At 40.3% G+C, this 18,546-nt stretch overlaps 1 protein-coding gene across 2 annotated transcripts in view; it reads left to right on the top strand.

Moving 5' to 3' along the window:
- The window catches only part of LOC143178913 (uncharacterized), a 133,107-nt gene that overhangs the window by 74,676 nt on the left and 39,885 nt on the right, over positions 1-18,546 (top strand). The window contains exons 8-13 of one of the 2 annotated variants that reach the window (XM_076377851.1): positions 8,546-8,806; positions 13,374-13,696; positions 15,006-15,573; positions 16,337-16,749; positions 17,581-17,710; positions 17,831-18,298. In XM_076377851.1, coding sequence (XP_076233966.1) covers positions 8,546-8,806; positions 13,374-13,696; positions 15,006-15,573; positions 16,337-16,749; positions 17,581-17,710; positions 17,831-18,298 — 2,163 coding nt within the window. The remainder of the gene's footprint in view (positions 1-8,545; positions 8,807-13,373; positions 13,697-15,005; positions 15,574-16,336; positions 16,750-17,580; positions 17,711-17,830; positions 18,299-18,546) is intronic. The other variant, XM_076377856.1, reaches the window with a different exon arrangement.

Genomic DNA, 18,546 nt, shown 5'->3' with positions numbered 1-18,546 from the left:
GTGTCCAAATCAGTATAAAACAATTCACACTAGCTGATAATCAAGTAACTGATACGACTAGAAACAGAAGAATAGAACAGAAGAGTATCAATCCTCAGCCTGAAAGAAGCAGCGACGATTTCCAAGATCACACGATCCTTTTTCAATTCTGTTCGCTTTCGGAATATCGAAAGCTCTCCACTTCCATGCCCCGAAAATTATCTCAGAGGTGCAAAAAGGAGTACCGCTCGAAGCGTCTTTTCGCTAACGTGCAAAGTGGCCGAACGAGTCGGCGTTTATCTCTGTTAGCTGATCTTTTGACACGGGCACAGGGACACGTTCCCTCGTCGAGGAAACGCTCGTCTCGGGAAGGCGAAAGTGGAGGTTCTAAATAGCGATGAACAAGGTGTAGTTCATGGTCGTGGCACCGCGGTCGTTTAAAGTTTATTCAAGCAGTGACGCGTTGCACATACCCACGGTTCGACTTTGTAAAACATTCGTGACTCGAGGCTCGTAATGAACTTCTCCCGATGGTTAACGCGACTTCGATGCCAGCGACGTCGTGGTAATTCCTTTTATGTTTTGTCAGCGAGCGAAATAGCCGCGGCGTTGTTGGGAACGATGGTCGCAGAGTCAGTGTACAGTGAAAACAGATGTAATAAATTAGCATAAGTGGGAGGTAATGAGAGGGGAGGACGAGTGTAATTGGTTTGGAGATTAGGTGTCTTCGAGGAATTACGTGGAAGTGTAATGGCTTGAAAATTTGAGAAAAGGTAGCAAGGGAGAACATATTTCAGGACGTGTGAAAGGAACGTATGAATAGGAGAAATTTCTGGAAGTTTGAATAAGGATTTTTCCTTGATTGAGATTCAGATTTACCGTGATTGTGCTGCAGGTATCTGTTCTTCTTACTTTTAATTTTATATGCTATTGAGTTCAATGGTTTTTTATATCTATTGAAGTGTCAGTATAAAGAATATTTATTTTATTTATGAGAAAAGAGAAAGTAAATTCTAAAGTATTAGTGGCATTTACCAAATTTTATAGGCTATAATTTTAAACCATCCTGAGAGCTTATCTTCCGCTGAACACATTTGGTACATGTACTTTTATTAATTTCTTTAGATATCTAGAGGTACTAAAACAAACCTTACACGTTCTCCTTTTTCTCTAAATCTGAACCGAATCTTCCACTTTTCAAATACTTTCTTAAATTCTTGTTCAAACAATTTTTAGAGGCAATTAAATGAGAAACAGGACTCAATACATGTAATTAAAAAATCAAAACATAAAGAAAATAAGAGTAGCGTAATACAGAAGAGTGTAATTACTGAAGTCTCTTGTGTAACATACAAAAGTACTTTAAAAGGCCTGAATTTGACCGAATCAATAAGAATGGACTTTCTAGATCCAATAATGCTGCTCTTACTCTAGTCAAGCTACCTTCCTTAATTCAACAAAAGTCTCTAGCAGATCCTACAAAATTCTATCCACTATAAACCTACTTAGAAGACTTCTCTTAGATCTGAATGACCATTTCTCCATAAGATTTCCATAGAGAGTTAAACCATCGATCAATAACACAGTTCATACACACACACATTCCTCCAACCACTTCCGTCTCATTAGCACACCCTTAGAATTCCCCATCGTTCCACCTTGCAATCCCATCGCCCTACCTCTCTTAATACCAACTCAACCTGCAAGTTAACAGTACCAAAAACAAAGCATTCCACGACTTCCCATTACCCCAGCACTGCGTAAGCCCCGAAATCACCGCACTCGTCCCCGAAAGGACATCGAAACCTAATCTCGCGCTGGTTCCCCTTACCTTCGCGATCCCAGCGTACCTGTCACAGGGCTTTTCCCCTACGCCAGCTCCAGGTAATCCACTGGCAAATAAAATTGGCCAGGTAGCCCGTGTCAACAGGTTGGGGTGGGGGTTCTGCTTCCGAGTTTGGCGTCGAGGCGATCGGCTTGGTCTAGTTCAGTTCAGTTTGGAGCGCAGGACAGTGAGGTGTCGACCAGTGACTTTGAACGATGGTCCAAGCGATTTACTGGCAGCTAGTGTTCGCCTCCAGTCATCGGCACAGCCACTGCTATCTGAGGCACATGAGAGTGAGTGATTTACTTTTCCTTTTCTGGCAACACCTTCGAATCGACTCGTTCTGGCCCGCTGATCGCGCTGAACTTTATTTGCGTGGCTGTTCGCGGGCTGTCGGCTTGGAAATCATTGAGGGAAGCCGATGGCGTAAGCCGATTGAATGGGTTTCTAGGTGAGTTCTAGTGGCTCGGTGATTTGTGCCTTATTGATATTCCTTGGAATCGCTTTTTGGGTGGTTAGAGAGTCAGCTTCTTTTCTTCGCGAGTATTTTCTCTGTTTTTCTATGCCTCAAGCGGCTGCAGGGGTTTATTTGGGGCAGTTAGTTAGGGGCTCGAGTATCTGCTTTGCAATAAGCGGAAATTGTAGTCGTTTATTATCTAGTGTTCGACAGTTGAGTGTGTTTAACTTTTGTTGCAAAATTTACGATTGAGGTGTGCCTGCTCTGCTTTATTTTATTTTATTTTCCCGCGCAGACAGAGATACTGATTGATTCCCCTGCTAATGATTCATAAAATTCGCCAAGGGGAAGCTATTCGTTTCAGAGCGATAAAGAATATTTTTTCTTTCACTTGCGATTTTATTGTATGAGATTTCTGGGTCAGCCGTGCCTCTTTAAGTGGAGTGGCGTTTTTGTTACTGTAATATTGTGGCCCATGGAACGAAGAAATTGGTTCGTGTAAAACTGACCTTTGCGTGACTGTTTCTAAAGTAATTTTTATAATTAAGTAACCTGTTGCTACGAAGTATATGGAATTATTTCAGAATGTGTGAGAATGAGGAAAATTTATGTGTCGTAATATTCATCTCACTCACACGAATATATCTCTTCCCTCTGAGTCTATCACAGTTTAATATTTACAAATGCAGAAGCTTCAGTCTCCCCCCTTCTTTCGAAAAAGAAATTAATACAATAACAATAGTCATTTTTCTGAGGTTTTCTGAGGTTTTCTGAGCTCCTCAATTGTTCCTGCTTCTTCTGTCCTCGAGTAGTCTCTGAATCCATGGCAAACTTCGCGCACGTTCAGTTTTCTCGTGCGCTGAATATTCTGCATTAAGGTTATTGGTCAATTTGTGGAATCGAGGACGAAAAGTTGTAACGATCCAACGCAGGAACTTGCTAACGTTTGCCCCCGGGTGAGTGCGTTTCCACGTTGGTTGATTGTCTTTTCCCCGTGATGACCTAAAGAACCGACAGGATACAATAGGGTTGCATCTACTCTCGTCTCGTGTGACGCGGAGAAAATGTCGAAAGTAGAAATCTCGCGATAATTTATGCGCGTAAAGAGCGAACAATCTCGGGGGAATATTGCTCACAGGGAATTATTATTGCAGTCTCGGATGGATTGAATGCACTGCATGCGTCCACAGATCGGATTGGTTGGATTTCGTTGCGATTCCTCGTCGAGCAGCATAAATTGCAACGTGAATTCTGCTTGTCACGGTGTTAAACGAAGGAAAGATTCGTAGATCGATGATAGGATGCATTTAACGAGTTCTGAATTGGACGACACAGTTTGTGGGATTTCCAGCCAGGTGGAATTGAAGGTGTTGGTTAAGAATATTGACTTGGTATTAGAACTGTTGATTGAATGCTAAATCTTTCATATGCGTTTATGACAAATTGTGTTTGATTTGAAATCTGCAAGGCTTCTGGAAATTTTAGTATGCAAGTTTCATTTCGTTCGTGTTTATGAAATGGTGCAGGGTGCATGTGTGTGTAATTTGCGTACTATGGCTGTAAGTAAACAAATTTTATGTTAATTAAATTCTTATCGAGAATTCATTAAAAGTTGAAATTAGATCTCGAGACAAAAAAGTGTATAAAAGCTAGGAAATTTTAAATAACTGTTGCATGAAATTGTTAGAAATTCTTGTATTTGTGAAAATGCAATGTCTAAAAAATTTCTGTAAAAAACTGTACTGGTAGTGGAATTTAGTTTAATACATATTCGCTGAATTAGGTTGTTAAAATTCAGACTCATTATTAGAATTATTTAGCCCTGTTTTAGACTATAGAGAAAATAGAAACTGCTTGGCATTTTAATAATAGTTCTCCATAGAAGCAATGATTAAGTCTAAAGTATAATTGCTTAACAGTATATTCTTGATAGAAATTATATTTATAACATGTTTGCTGACCTTACTTTACACTAGCCATGACTTAACAATTAACTATTAAAAGTATGTGAAGGTAGTCGTTTCAGTCAATATTTGATCAAATTGTCACGTTCAGTGTAAAACTAGTTAGACAATTACTCGTCACCTAATAATTTCCTGATACAACAGACTCCACTCGATTTTCTCTATTTTCAGTTTTTAATCGAAGTTTGTCTATTCTCTTTGTTTCTGTGCCATAGAAAGTTGATGAGTTGAGTACAGATTGCGATCGTTTGTCAGAGATATCACTCTGTTAAAAACGATTTAAGCAAAAGCTTTGACCGTTACCGGAATCTTTCACTGTTGCACCTTTCACCTGTCTTTAATCGACAATTAAATTAACCCCTTAGAAATCTTTAGTGTTTTCGAATACTATTTTAATAATAAGCTCTAGGTTTTAAGAATAGTATCCAGTGCATTCTCAAAGCTCTGGGATAATAGTTATATTCTAGGGTAATTTAAAGAATTCTGTTGCTTCAAATATTTTTTCTCTCTTGACTATTTTATTTATTAAACATAGGTATGACTATTTTCTTGTTTATTGAATATTCTACAGTACAGAGTAATATTCTTCTTTAATCTTCGTTTAGTACCTTGTAAATGTTCAAAAAGCACTAGCTCCCATATTATTTATTACTCACCATGGATTTATATAACGAAAGGTTATACCTTGGCATTGAAATCACCTGCCACTGAAACGTACTTCCCTTGTGTCGAGTCGACAGCGCTAGGTACAAGTTTATAGTGAATTAATTTTGTATCCACTAATGCCATTAGTCGATTTATAATCTTCTGTTCTTCGCAATCACAGTAATGGTCCATGGGACGCGGAACAGGAAATCGATAAGAAAATCCATGCGTGTCAAATTAACGCAGGATAATTGAACCTACAACAATTTCTCCATTCAAGATAGAGTTTATCGTATAAATCGCGGTTTCTAAATTTAGTCGCCCGCTCGATGAGCGAAATCGACCATTAATCTTCGATTTCTTCGTCGCCCGATACACTCCGCGGCTGTTATGCCTTTTATCAGCCGCGTCCATCGAACATCTTTCGTTCGTCACGTTGTATCGTTTGCCCACGCTCCCTTCAACTACCTCCGTTTTGCATTATCTTTGACAACCAGAGCAGTTATCGTCTCGAGGCACAGTGGCCAGTTTCAACGATCTAGGTGGGCACAATAGAAATCTCGACGCTGATCAAAAATATCCCATTTCAATCTCAAAACCACGAAATAGTATTAGAAAAAATATTTAAAAATGGAACTCTTCAAATATTTAAATTTTCGAATGTTCTGAAATTTCAAATATTTAAATTTTCGAATTTTTTGAACTTTCAAATATTTAAATTTTCGAATTTTTTCAAATTTCAAATATTTAAATTTTCGAATTTTTTCAAATTTCAAATATTTAAATTTTCGAATTTTTTCAAATTTCAAATATTCGAATTTTTCAACGTCTTAAATATTCAAATTTTCAAGTTTTCAAATTTTTGGTCAAAAAGCTAGGAAAATGTTTCTCAGTTCTTTCGAGGTCGAACGATTTTCTTGAACATCTTATATCTCTATTTTCACAAGTCACAGATTCTACAAAACTTCGTCGTTTAATGTGTTGATTAGGTCCACTTTAAGTTGAAGTTGGCCACCATGCGTGGGTTCACCAAGAAGGCAGGCCTCGAATCGAACAGACTCGACGAGACTCGGCGATTGCATTGTATTCAATCTGTGTTCCCTCGCGCGTTGATCGATTCGATGCGACGCTCGCTTTTACTTCGATTTAATTACCGTGCAGGCACGATGAAAGGTATCCTTCGGGTGTGGGAGAGAAGATTGATTTAGGATCGCAGAGAGATGGAAAAATTGCATTCACGACGACTCGTAATGGTTGCTTGTTTGGAGAAGGAAGATTGATTCAGAATGGAGGGAAATTAAGGAAACGAGAGAACTGACGGAAAGCTTTGACGGCTTGTTACGAGGGAGGAAGATTGATTATTTATTATCGGTGATAGTTGGAGAAAAGAATTTGATAGCTTGTGTATAGCAAGAGCATTGATTTATTGAGCTGACCTTTAATTCAAAGTCAGTTCGTTATTGTTCAGCGCAATTTGTTTCTTAAATGTCTGAGCGAGGTGCTCGAGTAACAAATTGATTAATTGTGTGAAGTAAAAGGCAGAGAAAATTGAAAGTGTTGTAGGTTCTCTTTTTTTATTTTCTTACTTGCCTTTTTCTTCGACTGACAAATACAAAAATAAGACAGAATAGTATTTTTCGATCAATCTGACAGTATCTAGAAATTTATTTTTGGTATAGATAGATCCTCGACGCTTGACACGTGTATCCAGCGGAAATTTCTATTCGCACACGCGCGGGTGTCGAATTTTCCAAGAACATAGAAAAAAGAAGGAAGCGACGTTTTATAAGAATTCACGAATGGGAAAAAGCTCGCTGGATCAACGCCAAAGTAAAATTAGTTGAACCGAGAATAAGAATAAAGACGCGTAAAAGTCGTTTCTCGCTTCGTGGATACACGTCGCGCTGACTAATTTTTGTCGAGGCTAGATTTCTTACGGTGCAACGGTGAGACAGTGGCAAGAAATCAGTGATACTATTCAAGTTACTGTTCGATAGGTTTCTCCCTTTTTCAGGGTATAACAAATCTGTGTTTATATGCCCTCCATATCTCAATGAATCGTTTCTATAATATACGATGTATAAGAATATTATAGGAATGAGATTGCAATTAGTAACTGTAGAAGAAATTTGAAGTAACTGTTGTATGTTTTGAGACTTTAAAATTGAAGAATTTGTACATATTCAAATGTTCGAAAATTCAAATATTCAGATTTTTTCTAATGTCAAATATTTAAATCTTCTAAATTTCGGAAATTTCAAATATTTGAATTCTACGACGCCTTGAATATTCAAATTTTCCAGTTTCCAGATTTCTAAGTTTATCACCCATGTAACACGCAAAGAACAATTTTATTGTTACTTAGACCATTGACCCCACAACGTCGATATTACAGTGCACGTGACTTCACGAGTTCCATAAACATGAGTCTCACAAAAAACTGACCATAACCCTTGGTAACTCCTCAAGCAGTACAACTACCGAGTCTCTAAAGAACAAGAAAATGCCTCGAACTCAATTTACACTCTAACTCTCTATTTCTCTCTCGCCAAAAATGAAAGTGAAAAAATCCAAATTCCAAAGGGCGTGATTCTACATGAAAAAATAAGACGAAAATGTAGAATAAAAATTGTTGATAGCACGCTTCGTTTTGTAGAATCTTGACTTTGAGTTTTGACTACAAGTGTACTGAACTACAGTTTTAGGCGTTTGAGGAATAAAGGGTGACATAGAAACTTGTTAGCATTAGTTCTGGGACACCTTGTATACAGAAAATTACTATTCATATTAATGGGTTTCGGATAATGCCGTGTAAACAGTCACTTTACTGCCGACATTTCGCAAATATTCCAGTTTGCTTCTTCAGGGCTAGGGAGCTCTGACACCAGTATCAGATACTGCAATAAACTGACTATTCACACGGCAGTATCCGAAAGCCATTAATAATACGAGTAATTCTGGCTCTGAAAGCCTAAAAGCTCAATCACTATTATATCGAAACGTGTCCCCAGTGCAACTACATCACCTCTGCCCAGTATTATAAATAACATTCCTATCCTAGACCGATCCACTTAATCTCGATTGTGTCCCCAAACACTCTGACCTGTCTGACGCAGTGCAGAAAATTATCTGATAAAACATTTCCTCGATTCGATGTTTCAGAATGTAGTACCTTGCTTTTTTAGCATTTTAGGTTTACTACTCTGCACAGTAGTGCAAATAACATTCCTCTCCTAGACCAACTCACCCAATTTCAATAGTGTCCCCAAACACTTTGACCAGTCTGACACAGTGCAGAAGATTATCTGATAAAACATTTCCTCGATTCGATGTTTCAGAATGTAGTACCTTGCTTTTTTAGCATTTTAGGTTTACTACTCTGCACAGTAGTGCAAATAACATTCCTCTCCTAGACCAACTCACCCAATTTCAATAGTGTCCCCACTCTGACCTGTCTGACGCAGTGAAGAAAATTATCTGATAAAACGTTTCCTCGATTCGATGCTTCAAAACTTGGCGCCTCGCTGTGTTCATTTTCCAAGTTCAGTGCTCTGAATACCATTTCCATTCTATAACCGATTCACCTACTCTCGATAGCGTCTCGAAACACTCTGACCCGTCTGACGCAGTCGAGAGGATTATCTGATAAAGCGATTCGGCGATTCGGTGTTTCAGAACGTAGTGCCTTACCGATGCAGTAGCGACAGCGACGAGGAGCCAGTCACGAAGCAGCCTCGACTCAGCCGCAAACACTCGCGAGGCTCTGGAAGGGAATCCCCGGGTCAGTCGGCTCGAACGACGCGTTCAGATCGCTCGAAACGCCACAGAGTCACGAGATCGCGAAACTACGAGGATCCAGCCGCGGCCAAAGCCGATCTGTCCGACACTGACGCCTCTTCCGAGAACCGATCGATCAGCGATGGATCCTACTTCGAGGTGCGTATAATACTCTACCTGGGATCGTGAAACCTGTATGGCAATGTCTCCCTGAGCCCTTTCTGCGGGAACAATGCTTCTCTTGTGGGGAATACGATCGAGAAACCGTGGTCGATCGGAAGTGACTTTGTTGTGTATTTTTAGATCATCGTGAGTTGAGAATCAGAGGAACTTTTTAGTGGAATATTATTCAGTGAATATTCCACTTATTGTGGTGGATTATTTTAGTGGAATATCCATAGTCTCTGTAATTGATTAGTGGTAGAAATTAGTTTGAGATGGGGTTTGGTAGAAACTGGCTTGAAGTGTTTTTTGGTAGCGATGAAGAGGAAGGAATAGTTTTGGGTTTTGATTTCAGTGAATTCTGAGTCCAGTGAATTTGGGATTCTATTTTTTTTAAAGATTTTCTGGGGGTTCTTTGAAGACTTGTGGGTGTAGAAGGAACTTTCAAGTGGCAAGTTTTGTTACAGGAATATGATGCAATTGTTAGAGTAGCCTGTGGAAAGGCTTTTGTTGAAGTGTTGAGTGCGAAACGTGTGATTTGAAGGGGAATTTGATGCTACAGTGACTTCGCCTGATTGCTTAACTCAAGAGGTAGAACCTCTGGGTTCTTGCTAAATGAAACGTGAGAAGTTCCGTGCGTCGTGGATACTTTGTTGCTAGATTGGCTTGGGAGACGTTGCGATGCGGTCTTTCGAGCATGTAAGAGCGGATATTTGAGGAAGTGGAGTTGATCCTTATTAGCTCACTGCTATTGTTTCGTTTTGAGAGTGGAGGGACTGTCTTGCATATTTCATGCATGTGTTGCAGCCACGTGTGCATCTAAGTGGACTGAAATTTAGTGTGAACATTTTTTCAAGTTAATTACCTTCATTAGAGCAGTCATTTATAGACAGTTCAATGACCACTGATCAAATTTTCCTTTCTGCTTGAAGCAACTGCATTAATTTCATAAAAATAAACCAAGTTTCTATTTCTAGTCGAATACTTTCTCTACAGTAGCAGAATCTAAAATAACTGTAGTTGCTTCTTGAACTTGTAATTAGCGTTGTTATTAGCATGAAGTTCCCATTATAGTTTTGACTTCTTCTTTTACACCTAGAAATTAGACTTACAACTTCATTCCTTTGATCCTTTGTAGAAATTCTAGAAAACAATCACACATAGACAGACCTCTCTTGCATGGTTCTACAATATTAAAACTCAGCTCCTCCAAACACGAAACATCCCTGAAACCCTGTAACGAACCCAGCCATGGTTACCTGGATATGCAAATGAGCTCGATCCTTATTAGCAAGCATTGTCTCGTCCCAAGAACAAAAGTGATCGCCTTCCTTCGACTCGTGCACCTCTCGCATGTTCGTTCCTTTTCGTAGAATCAGCCTTCCAATGCATCTCTCTGACTCTGGCGAACTTTTCCATGCTTTTATTATTACACCATCATTTCCTCCAGCGAAAGCTTTGGATAAAAGCTTGAGAAAGTCTCGGCTTCTTCGAAGACAAAAGCTTGAGAAAGCTTCGAGGCGTCGCTTTCTCAGAAGAAAACGACGGTCCTGGAAGAGTGATTGACGCGAAGGAATTCTTCTGGAGGTCTATTAAGCGTGCATCGAGCGCGCATTGTATAACGTTATTCGTCACACGCGCGTTACTGGTGTGAATGATCTATGTGTCGTTCGCGAGTAATGATAATATTATTACGGTGGGTCGAGCGGAACGCGCGAGGCTCGACGACGTTCCTGTCGTTCCAACTGTTTGTTGCGGGATAGTTGAGTTGATTGACGACGACGCTGGGTGTTTGCTGTATTTATTGATACAGTGATCCTCTATTCACGTTCTCCAGACTTTTAACCCTGGAAGGGCACACTGGAGCTTTTATGCTCCTAGAAAAACACTGTACTGTCAAATAATTGCGAATAAAAATGTCCCTTCATTTCTTTTTAATATTTGAAGTATATAAAATTTTTGACTTTTTTTTATAGACTTATTTACTTATTCAAAATGTGTGAAAAGTATGCCTAGCTTGAGAGATGTAGTATACAGTGTAACAGTCCCAAAAAATAGTGTCATTTCAGGGTTAATATGCAAAAATTTTAATCTTCCTTTTTCTCAATTGAATTTAATGTTTATTCTGAATTAATTAATCGCGAGACACTCACCAAACTGTTTAAAATCGAAGGGAATTGAAATTTCGAGTAGACTAAAATTGATTTTCATAATTCATGCAATTGATTTGCTCATCACAGTTCCACGAATTTCTCAATTTTCACATCTCCTCTACTTCTATCGAGTATTCCATTCTATTCGAATATTACGAACAAAGACAGAGCTCGAGCTTTGTAACGAGCACTCGCAGAACCTTACTACCCATAATCTCGCCTGTGCAATAAAATTTGACCGCCCCAAAGGGTTCCGTGACACAGAATCGCTCCGTTATTATCGAAAAGTGGACGCGCAGAGAATGGTGCGTGGGCAGAGGACGAATCACGAGGGAACGGTACCTTCTTTTTCTTTTTTTTCCCCATCCTCGTTTTTTTCTTATTCACCGAGGAAGCTCGAAAATCCTTGCGTTTAAACCCCGTAGCTCTGCTCGAGCGGAATGAGAACTCGCCAGGAGAAAGTACGCGCGGGGCCTTTTACCTTCTGAAATATTCACGAGACGAAATAAAATAAAAATTGAAATTGACGCGTAATTACACGTACGTGACGTTGAGGAACGTGCCCACGCGTTGCATCAACCCTTCTCCCTCTTCGAGGCAGAGGCCGTGAGGATTTTTTTTCTCTCCAACCGTTTTATTCCATCCCTGGAACCAGTTTCTTACGTTGTAACGCGCGGAAAGTTATTACGTTTCATTACTTTTTTTTTTTTTTAAGTATTCACCTTCAGCTCCGACTGTTTGCTTTCTTCGCGTAAAACAAGTAGCATCGATCATGGAAACAATTTTACCTTAACGTTTCTTTATGGGAAAAGACAGTTACCTCGTGCTGTGACGCATCGGCGGGAATCGAGTTACGTGCTCCGAATGCTCTCGGAGCATCTTCATTTTAGTTATTTCAGGTTGCTTTTAATGTCTTATTTATTCGTAATGAATGGGATGATACTGAAAATAGAATATTTGTGTCTTGCTGCACGGAATATTAGAGGAATTTTTTGTCAAGTGAAAGTGAGGTATTCTTTATTTTTAGAAATAAAATTGACGTGCTTTGCTACACATATAAAATAGGTATTTAGAAACTGAAAGTCTACTGAGCTTGTTAGGGGATCATCAAATTCATTAACTAAGTATAAGTTAGTCAATAGTTCTATATTACAATGGTAATATTCTCAATTTGAAAAAATTGAAATTTTAAATTTGAAACTTGAATTCAGAAATTTGAAATTCAAAATTCCTTATTTGAATCTTAAAATATTTAAAAATTCGAAATCTGTCTGAAATGTAGACGATTTGTAACAGGAATAATTTATTATCCGTGTTCTACGGACGTCTTTTAATCAATTTAATACCTCGTGTGTACTCTATAACTTCATCTTATTTCCGGTCGAGTATTCGTTGTCTAGTATTTACAACTAGCCTCGATTTTCAAGATCATATCTCTCTAAACATTAAAGCTATAATAGATACGTATAGATATTTCATGAAAACGTTAAAGTTAAAGTAGAACATCCTTGCCACGTCTTTCTCTAGAAAAAAAATAAAGAAAAAAGGAATTGAGATATTTAATGCGGGGGAAATTGATTAGTTACTATTAGATAAATTAATTATTTTCTCTCGTCCATTCTTTAACGTTCCAATGGAATAACACTAGTGTAAATACGCGTTAGCACGTCACTTAGCAACCTGCTCGATAATTAAATCCTTATCGTGGAAAATTATCGCAGTAATATTGCTTGTTATTGTGATAGTCAGTAGCAATAGGGAGATGTAATCGAGCGGTTCGAGTATCGAAAACGTGTTGAGTGTGATTCGCAATAAACAGTTTATACGTTCTACCTATAATTAATAGCTATAATAAAGTACTCAGTAGGATACCATTTCATTCGAATGTTAACCCCTTAATCTTAAAATATATTTGAAAAGAGTAACCACGAAGCCATCTCAGCAAATGAGGTCTTCCTAAATACGACTCATGTCCTAGTATGAGAAGTCCTCTGGAGAGCATTGACTCTAATGAATCTCAAGACACTTCTCATGAGGTAGGAATATTTCGACCAATTCCGTTATCGATACAAGAGTGAACCTATAGACAACAATTTTTAATATTTTTCATACATTTTCACCTCGATTCGTCTTTCACAGAAACGAACTTATCCTCAAAAGTCAATTTACCTAGAAACCCATCGACCACTGGCAGCATTTATTGTAATTGCTTTCGTAATGTCTATTTGTACTTGGATCATAAGCACTATTGAATTTTATTTTAATTGTCACTCTAAGTGCTGGCAGCGCTCATTAAACGGTTTCCAGATAAACAGATCACCCTGTACGGTTATGTAAACCATTAAACGAACCTATCGTAGACCTCAGCCTAAGTGTCACATAAAAAAGTGTTTAATTCGTTCTGTCCACAGGATGAGCTGTGCCAGCTGTGTGTGATGGACGCGAAGTCCGAGGTGTCAGAGAATCCTCAAGAAACAATCAACCGAATCGCTTCCGCGTTGGGTGACCAAGGTGAGGAGGGTGACATCGAGGAAGACGCCGTGAGCGAAGACGAGGAGGACGAGATGCCACCAACACCTGACACTGTGCCGATGACGAATTCGACGGCCATCGAGGAGAGTTGCGATCAGATCGACGGCCAGCCCGGAAACGTCGGGCAATCGAACGGCGATCTCGCGGCGAACGAGCCAGTGAAACGTCGTAGAACGACTGAGGAGGCCGCCTCTTTTAACACGTGAGTCCCTCGCCTTATCGGGCCTTTTTATCTTGTGGGCGGACGCCACCTGTTGTCACGCACGAACGTGAATTCGTGGGACGCGGCTGCTCCACTTCGCCTTCGGTCTTGACAGATGACAGTAGCAGCGAAAACGTTTCGTTTCCCTCGGGCGAGGCGTAGTTTATGGTGAACCGTGGAATTATTGATACGTACTGGTCGTTCTCCCTTTTCGATTTCTGTGACACTTCCGCCATAATTGGCGGTGGCTCGGGAACTGAGAGTTTCTTTTTCGAGGATGGGCCTCTGACAGCCTTTGTATTTAATTGTGGGTCTCTTTGGAGTCTGGTGGGGACTTTGTGAGTATGTATCTCTGGGGAAGTTGTGATTAGACTGTGGATATATATGGAAGCTTATGCTTTTTTATGTGAGTGAGGTAATAGAGCATAGGTAGAGATTTGATTTATTTTGGGAGGATTATATGTGTAATTATTTGTTCTTTATATTGTATGGTTTGTATGGACTATAATTATTCGTATATTTAGTCCTCTGATTAAAGTTGGAAGTCAGGGAGATAAGAACTTATTTCTGATTATAACGTTTTGTGTACAGTGTAGATTATATTTGGTATCTGATAATCAATAACAAATAACGGACACATGTGGAGATAATTTGCTTAGTAATATTCTCAGAGTGGACATCTGATCAATGTACACACCTGTCGTTTCACAAGAATAATACGTTTCATTATTTCAACTTATTCATATAAAACGATAGTGACATACGGATTAATTGTAGGATGAATTGAATTTTTATTGTGAAATGTGACTACATTTTCTCAGCAATCAATTTAATATCTAATTTCAACTTAATACAGTATTAGTAGATCAATAATAACAGAAGAAAAATTGAAGACTTGTTTAGTAGAAAATATTTGAAGTTTTTCAATATTAAAGTAACTGAAAATTTTAATATTTTAAATATTTAAGTGTTTGAGTATTTGAAAATTTAAATATTAAATATTTTCAAATTTTGAAGATCTTATAATTTACTTGCATATTTAAAAATTCGAAGATTCAAAAATTCAAAAATGCAAAAATGCAAAAATTCAAAAATTCAAAAATTGTATGTATTTGTATGCTTCGCAGTGAAAAAACGTGAAATTTTGCATGTCTGAAAGCTTGAACGTTTGAATTTTTGAAGCCAGAAATGTATCACGTCGAGAAAGGAAAAAATTCAGTTCCTTCTATTGTACTCACCGATCACGGCAGCAAGCGCCACGCAGGCATGAGAATCTAGCACACCGCTAAGTCCCCGTTTCTCCTATTAGATCCGACAGGAAATCGAAGAACTGCGCGACCTTCTACTTCCGACACCTGGACACCGACTCCGAGCAGAACGAGGAGCCAGCAATCGTCGCGGAGGACTCGTCCGAGGAGGAGTGGACGTACACTCCGTCCCCAGAGTCGAGCCACAACTCGGAGCAGCGTAAAACGAACGTGGTGGTGCGTCTCGATTTCAACGAGGCGGCCCAGAGCGCGACGGAAGCCGCGAGAACGAGGGACGAGCAGAAGAAGAAGAAGAAGAAGCAGTCCGTGAAAGAGGTCGGCATGGAGTGTGTCGACGAGACTTCAAACGAAACCGACGCGTCCTCCCAACGAGAGAAGGACAGCGACGACGAAACGAGAAACGACAAGACGAGCATCCAGAGGCTCATTAAGGAGGTTGAGAAATTAGTCGGCGAGGAGAGGCGAGCAGGAACAGCTAAGACGTTCCCCCAGCTCATCCTCAACGATAAGGAGGGTATAACGAACAATCATCGCGCTAAGTACGCTCGCATCAAGGAGTGGTTGAAGCTCAACTCCGTGCGTGGCCACGATGGACGATCCACGTCCCAGGTAAGCTGTAATTACTGCTATTGTTACGTGATACGATGCTCGACTGTCGCCTTCTGCGCCGCGAGGGGTTCTTTTACACTCTTGGGGCACTAGATAATGGCTCTTTGGATGCTAGATGGAGGGTGGAGAAAAAGGGCTTCATTCTGGGAATGGAATCTGAGGGGTTCTAGAGAGAATTTTATTGGAAACTAGGGATCTTGAAGCCTTGAAGAATATGAAGCTCCAGAGGCTTTATTTAAGTTTGAGACTTATGGAGCAACGTCTAATCAAGCTTGGTTTCTGGTAAATCTAGTTTGTTTTAAGCTTCCTTTGTATTTTTGAGAAGAGTTCTAGTATTCTTCAGTTAAGGCAGAAATTCTAATGATTTATACGCGTGACTTAGGTCGTCTATACATCCCTCAATATTTCTAATTTCCTCTTAAATCTCCCAAATTAATTATATTAAACCTGGAACTCTTACCCACATTTTGACCAAAAGGAAAGAAAGTTTCATGTGCTCTTCAGAAAGGAATTCCCCTATCTATGAATCCCAGTAAACACTGAGTAATAAGTCTCCAACGAAGAGGCACTGTCTTAGAATCATTGTCTCAGTATCCCTGTAAAACTAGAAGCAGTAAATGTTCCAAAAATTCTTCCCAAGGATTTCAAGTCTCTAGTTTCTCGGGTTTGACCCCACACGTTGAAGCAGGCGGTGGCTAACAAGGGTCAACAGGGGGGGAGAATTATAACGTTTCGTAACAATTGTAATCAGCGTGAATTGCAGCCGCTGGATAGCTGCGATGCAAGCGGCGAGTACACGACAGAGGAATCCGACGGGGAGAGGCAGTCGGTTTCGTCTGAGGATCTGCAGAGCAGCGTGGCGACTTACCGCCGATTCGAAGGTGCCCTCGGCTGCACGTCCCAGTCGGTGTCGCAAGAAATATTTGACGACGCTGAGAAGACGCCGATCAACGAAGCGCATCCGATGCTAGACTCGAGCACGCCGAAAGTCGTGATGCGCTCGAAGCAGAAACCGAACGGGCCCAGGCCGTGGAGCGTTTCGTGCATCTCGCAGATCGGAAACAACTCTGGCTTGAATCAAACGAACGACCCCATTTCACAGTTCTCCATCTCGGAGACCGCGCTGCATCAGCTAATCGCCACACCGCCGACCAAGTCCGTGTCCCTTGACGCCACGTGAGTTCTCTTCGCTTTTTCATTTCGATTAATTAGTAGTTTAGTTGTTTAGCTACTCAGAATTAAAGAACTGAAACCTGAGTCTTGTTTCCTCTTTGGAATATTGTAAAATGTATTTATCTTTCGATAGTGTCTACATTTTTCTATATTAAGAGGACTCTATCTCCTTATGGTAGCTTATTTCTATTGCTCTAAGTCTGTAGAGGAAGGGACTTAATTCTGAAAAGTCTTTTTCTTCATATTTGATTCTCCTGCTTGTATCTTTAAAGAAATCTGTAAGCTGAATATTTGTATAAAGAGATTGCAGCCCTAAAAGTGCTGCAACTCAATTATTCCATAGTCTTGGGGCATGCTATATTAGTAAATGCACATCAGACGTCTCATGCATTATTCAAAATTGAGTGAAACAGTACAAGGTACATACAAGATCAACATATAAGAAATTATTTCTGCTTTGATATTGTTTGCAAAATAGTACTTCCATAGATACAGATTTAATACTTTCCATAGATACAGAATATTTTTTAAATATTGCAAAACATAAATCCTCTTTATTGCTTTCACTTCCCCATCTAAATATTTATCCTAAAAATTAGACGACTTCAAATCCCCTAGCCAGAGCACGAGATCCTCAAATCTCCTCATCCATAGAATCTCACCTTCATCTGACTTCCCAAAGTAGAAGCTTCTTTTCCCCAAGATTCCTAGAATTAGAGTCCCCCTAAAAGCCAGTGTATCGCTTCACGTTACATTCACACGAAGCCTCGATAAAGCACGGAGTCTTGAGCAATACACCATAACATTCTCCGTTTCTCGAACTCGAAATTACAGAGGATCACGGAAATCGTTCAACAACTCGACGTCCACCTTGCTGGAGGAGTCGATCATCTGCCAGGACGGTCGGGTGGTTCGAAACAGCTCGTTGCGCAGGAAGAAGAGCAGGCTTCGCAAGAAGAACTTGGTAAGTCGTCGAGGGGGGCAAAAAAGGAAGGGGATCTCGGGCCGAAAGCAGGCAAAAAGGAACGAAACTATTCGTATAATTTCACGTTTCTCCCTCTTCCTCTGTTCCCTCGAAATTCAGGGTCGCAAGAGCGAGTCTAGCTCGGAGGGCGCGAACGCGGCGAACCAGTCGGCCGGAAGCGACGGCAGCTCCTCGAACCAGCAACGCTCTGGGCGAAAGGTGAGCGGAAGTCGAACGATACGGACCATCTCGAGGGACTGCCATGGTCGTCTGACGACGCTGGTCAAGTCTGGCTCCTTCTCGGGCTGCATCGCCCATCAGCAGCTGTCTTCGGAGAGGACCATCGTCAGCGACCCCACGCCGCCATTTAGGCTGCCCTGCTGCACCTCGGCGGCGTCCACGTCTGAGACTGAGGGCGAGGACCAAAGGAACTGCGCTCGAGGACGGTTTGGGTACGACGAAAGCTTGCTGGACACTGTTCTGAGCACTAAGGAGCTCTGCAGCCAGCAGATGAACTTGGACAGCGACGTCGAGATGAACAGTCTGGGGAATAACTCGTTCTCTGAGCAGGCCTGGGATAACTATCAGGTAAATGGTGATGGTGCTTGGAGGAGTTGGAGACCTGAGGTGTTATGTATACTCATTGGCTGTATTTCAAATTCTATTGATACAGTTTTGCCGTGTATTTAATGTCATTAGTCATTAGTCATCCGAGGATGAGTTGATTTTGGTAGTTTGGCAATAGATTTAGTCAGGTTTAATCAAAATTAAAGACCTCGAGAGAAAGTAATTTGTAGAGAATTCTTAAGTAGAAAGATATCTTCAGTCTCTAATGG

Source organism: Calliopsis andreniformis, chromosome 1 (assembly GCF_051401765.1).
Source record: "Calliopsis andreniformis isolate RMS-2024a chromosome 1, iyCalAndr_principal, whole genome shotgun sequence".
In the NCBI taxonomy this organism is placed as follows: domain Eukaryota; kingdom Metazoa; phylum Arthropoda; class Insecta; order Hymenoptera; family Andrenidae; genus Calliopsis; species Calliopsis andreniformis.
The sequence above is the reverse complement of the archived record's forward strand: the minus strand, read 5'-3'. Positions and strand labels throughout refer to the sequence as shown.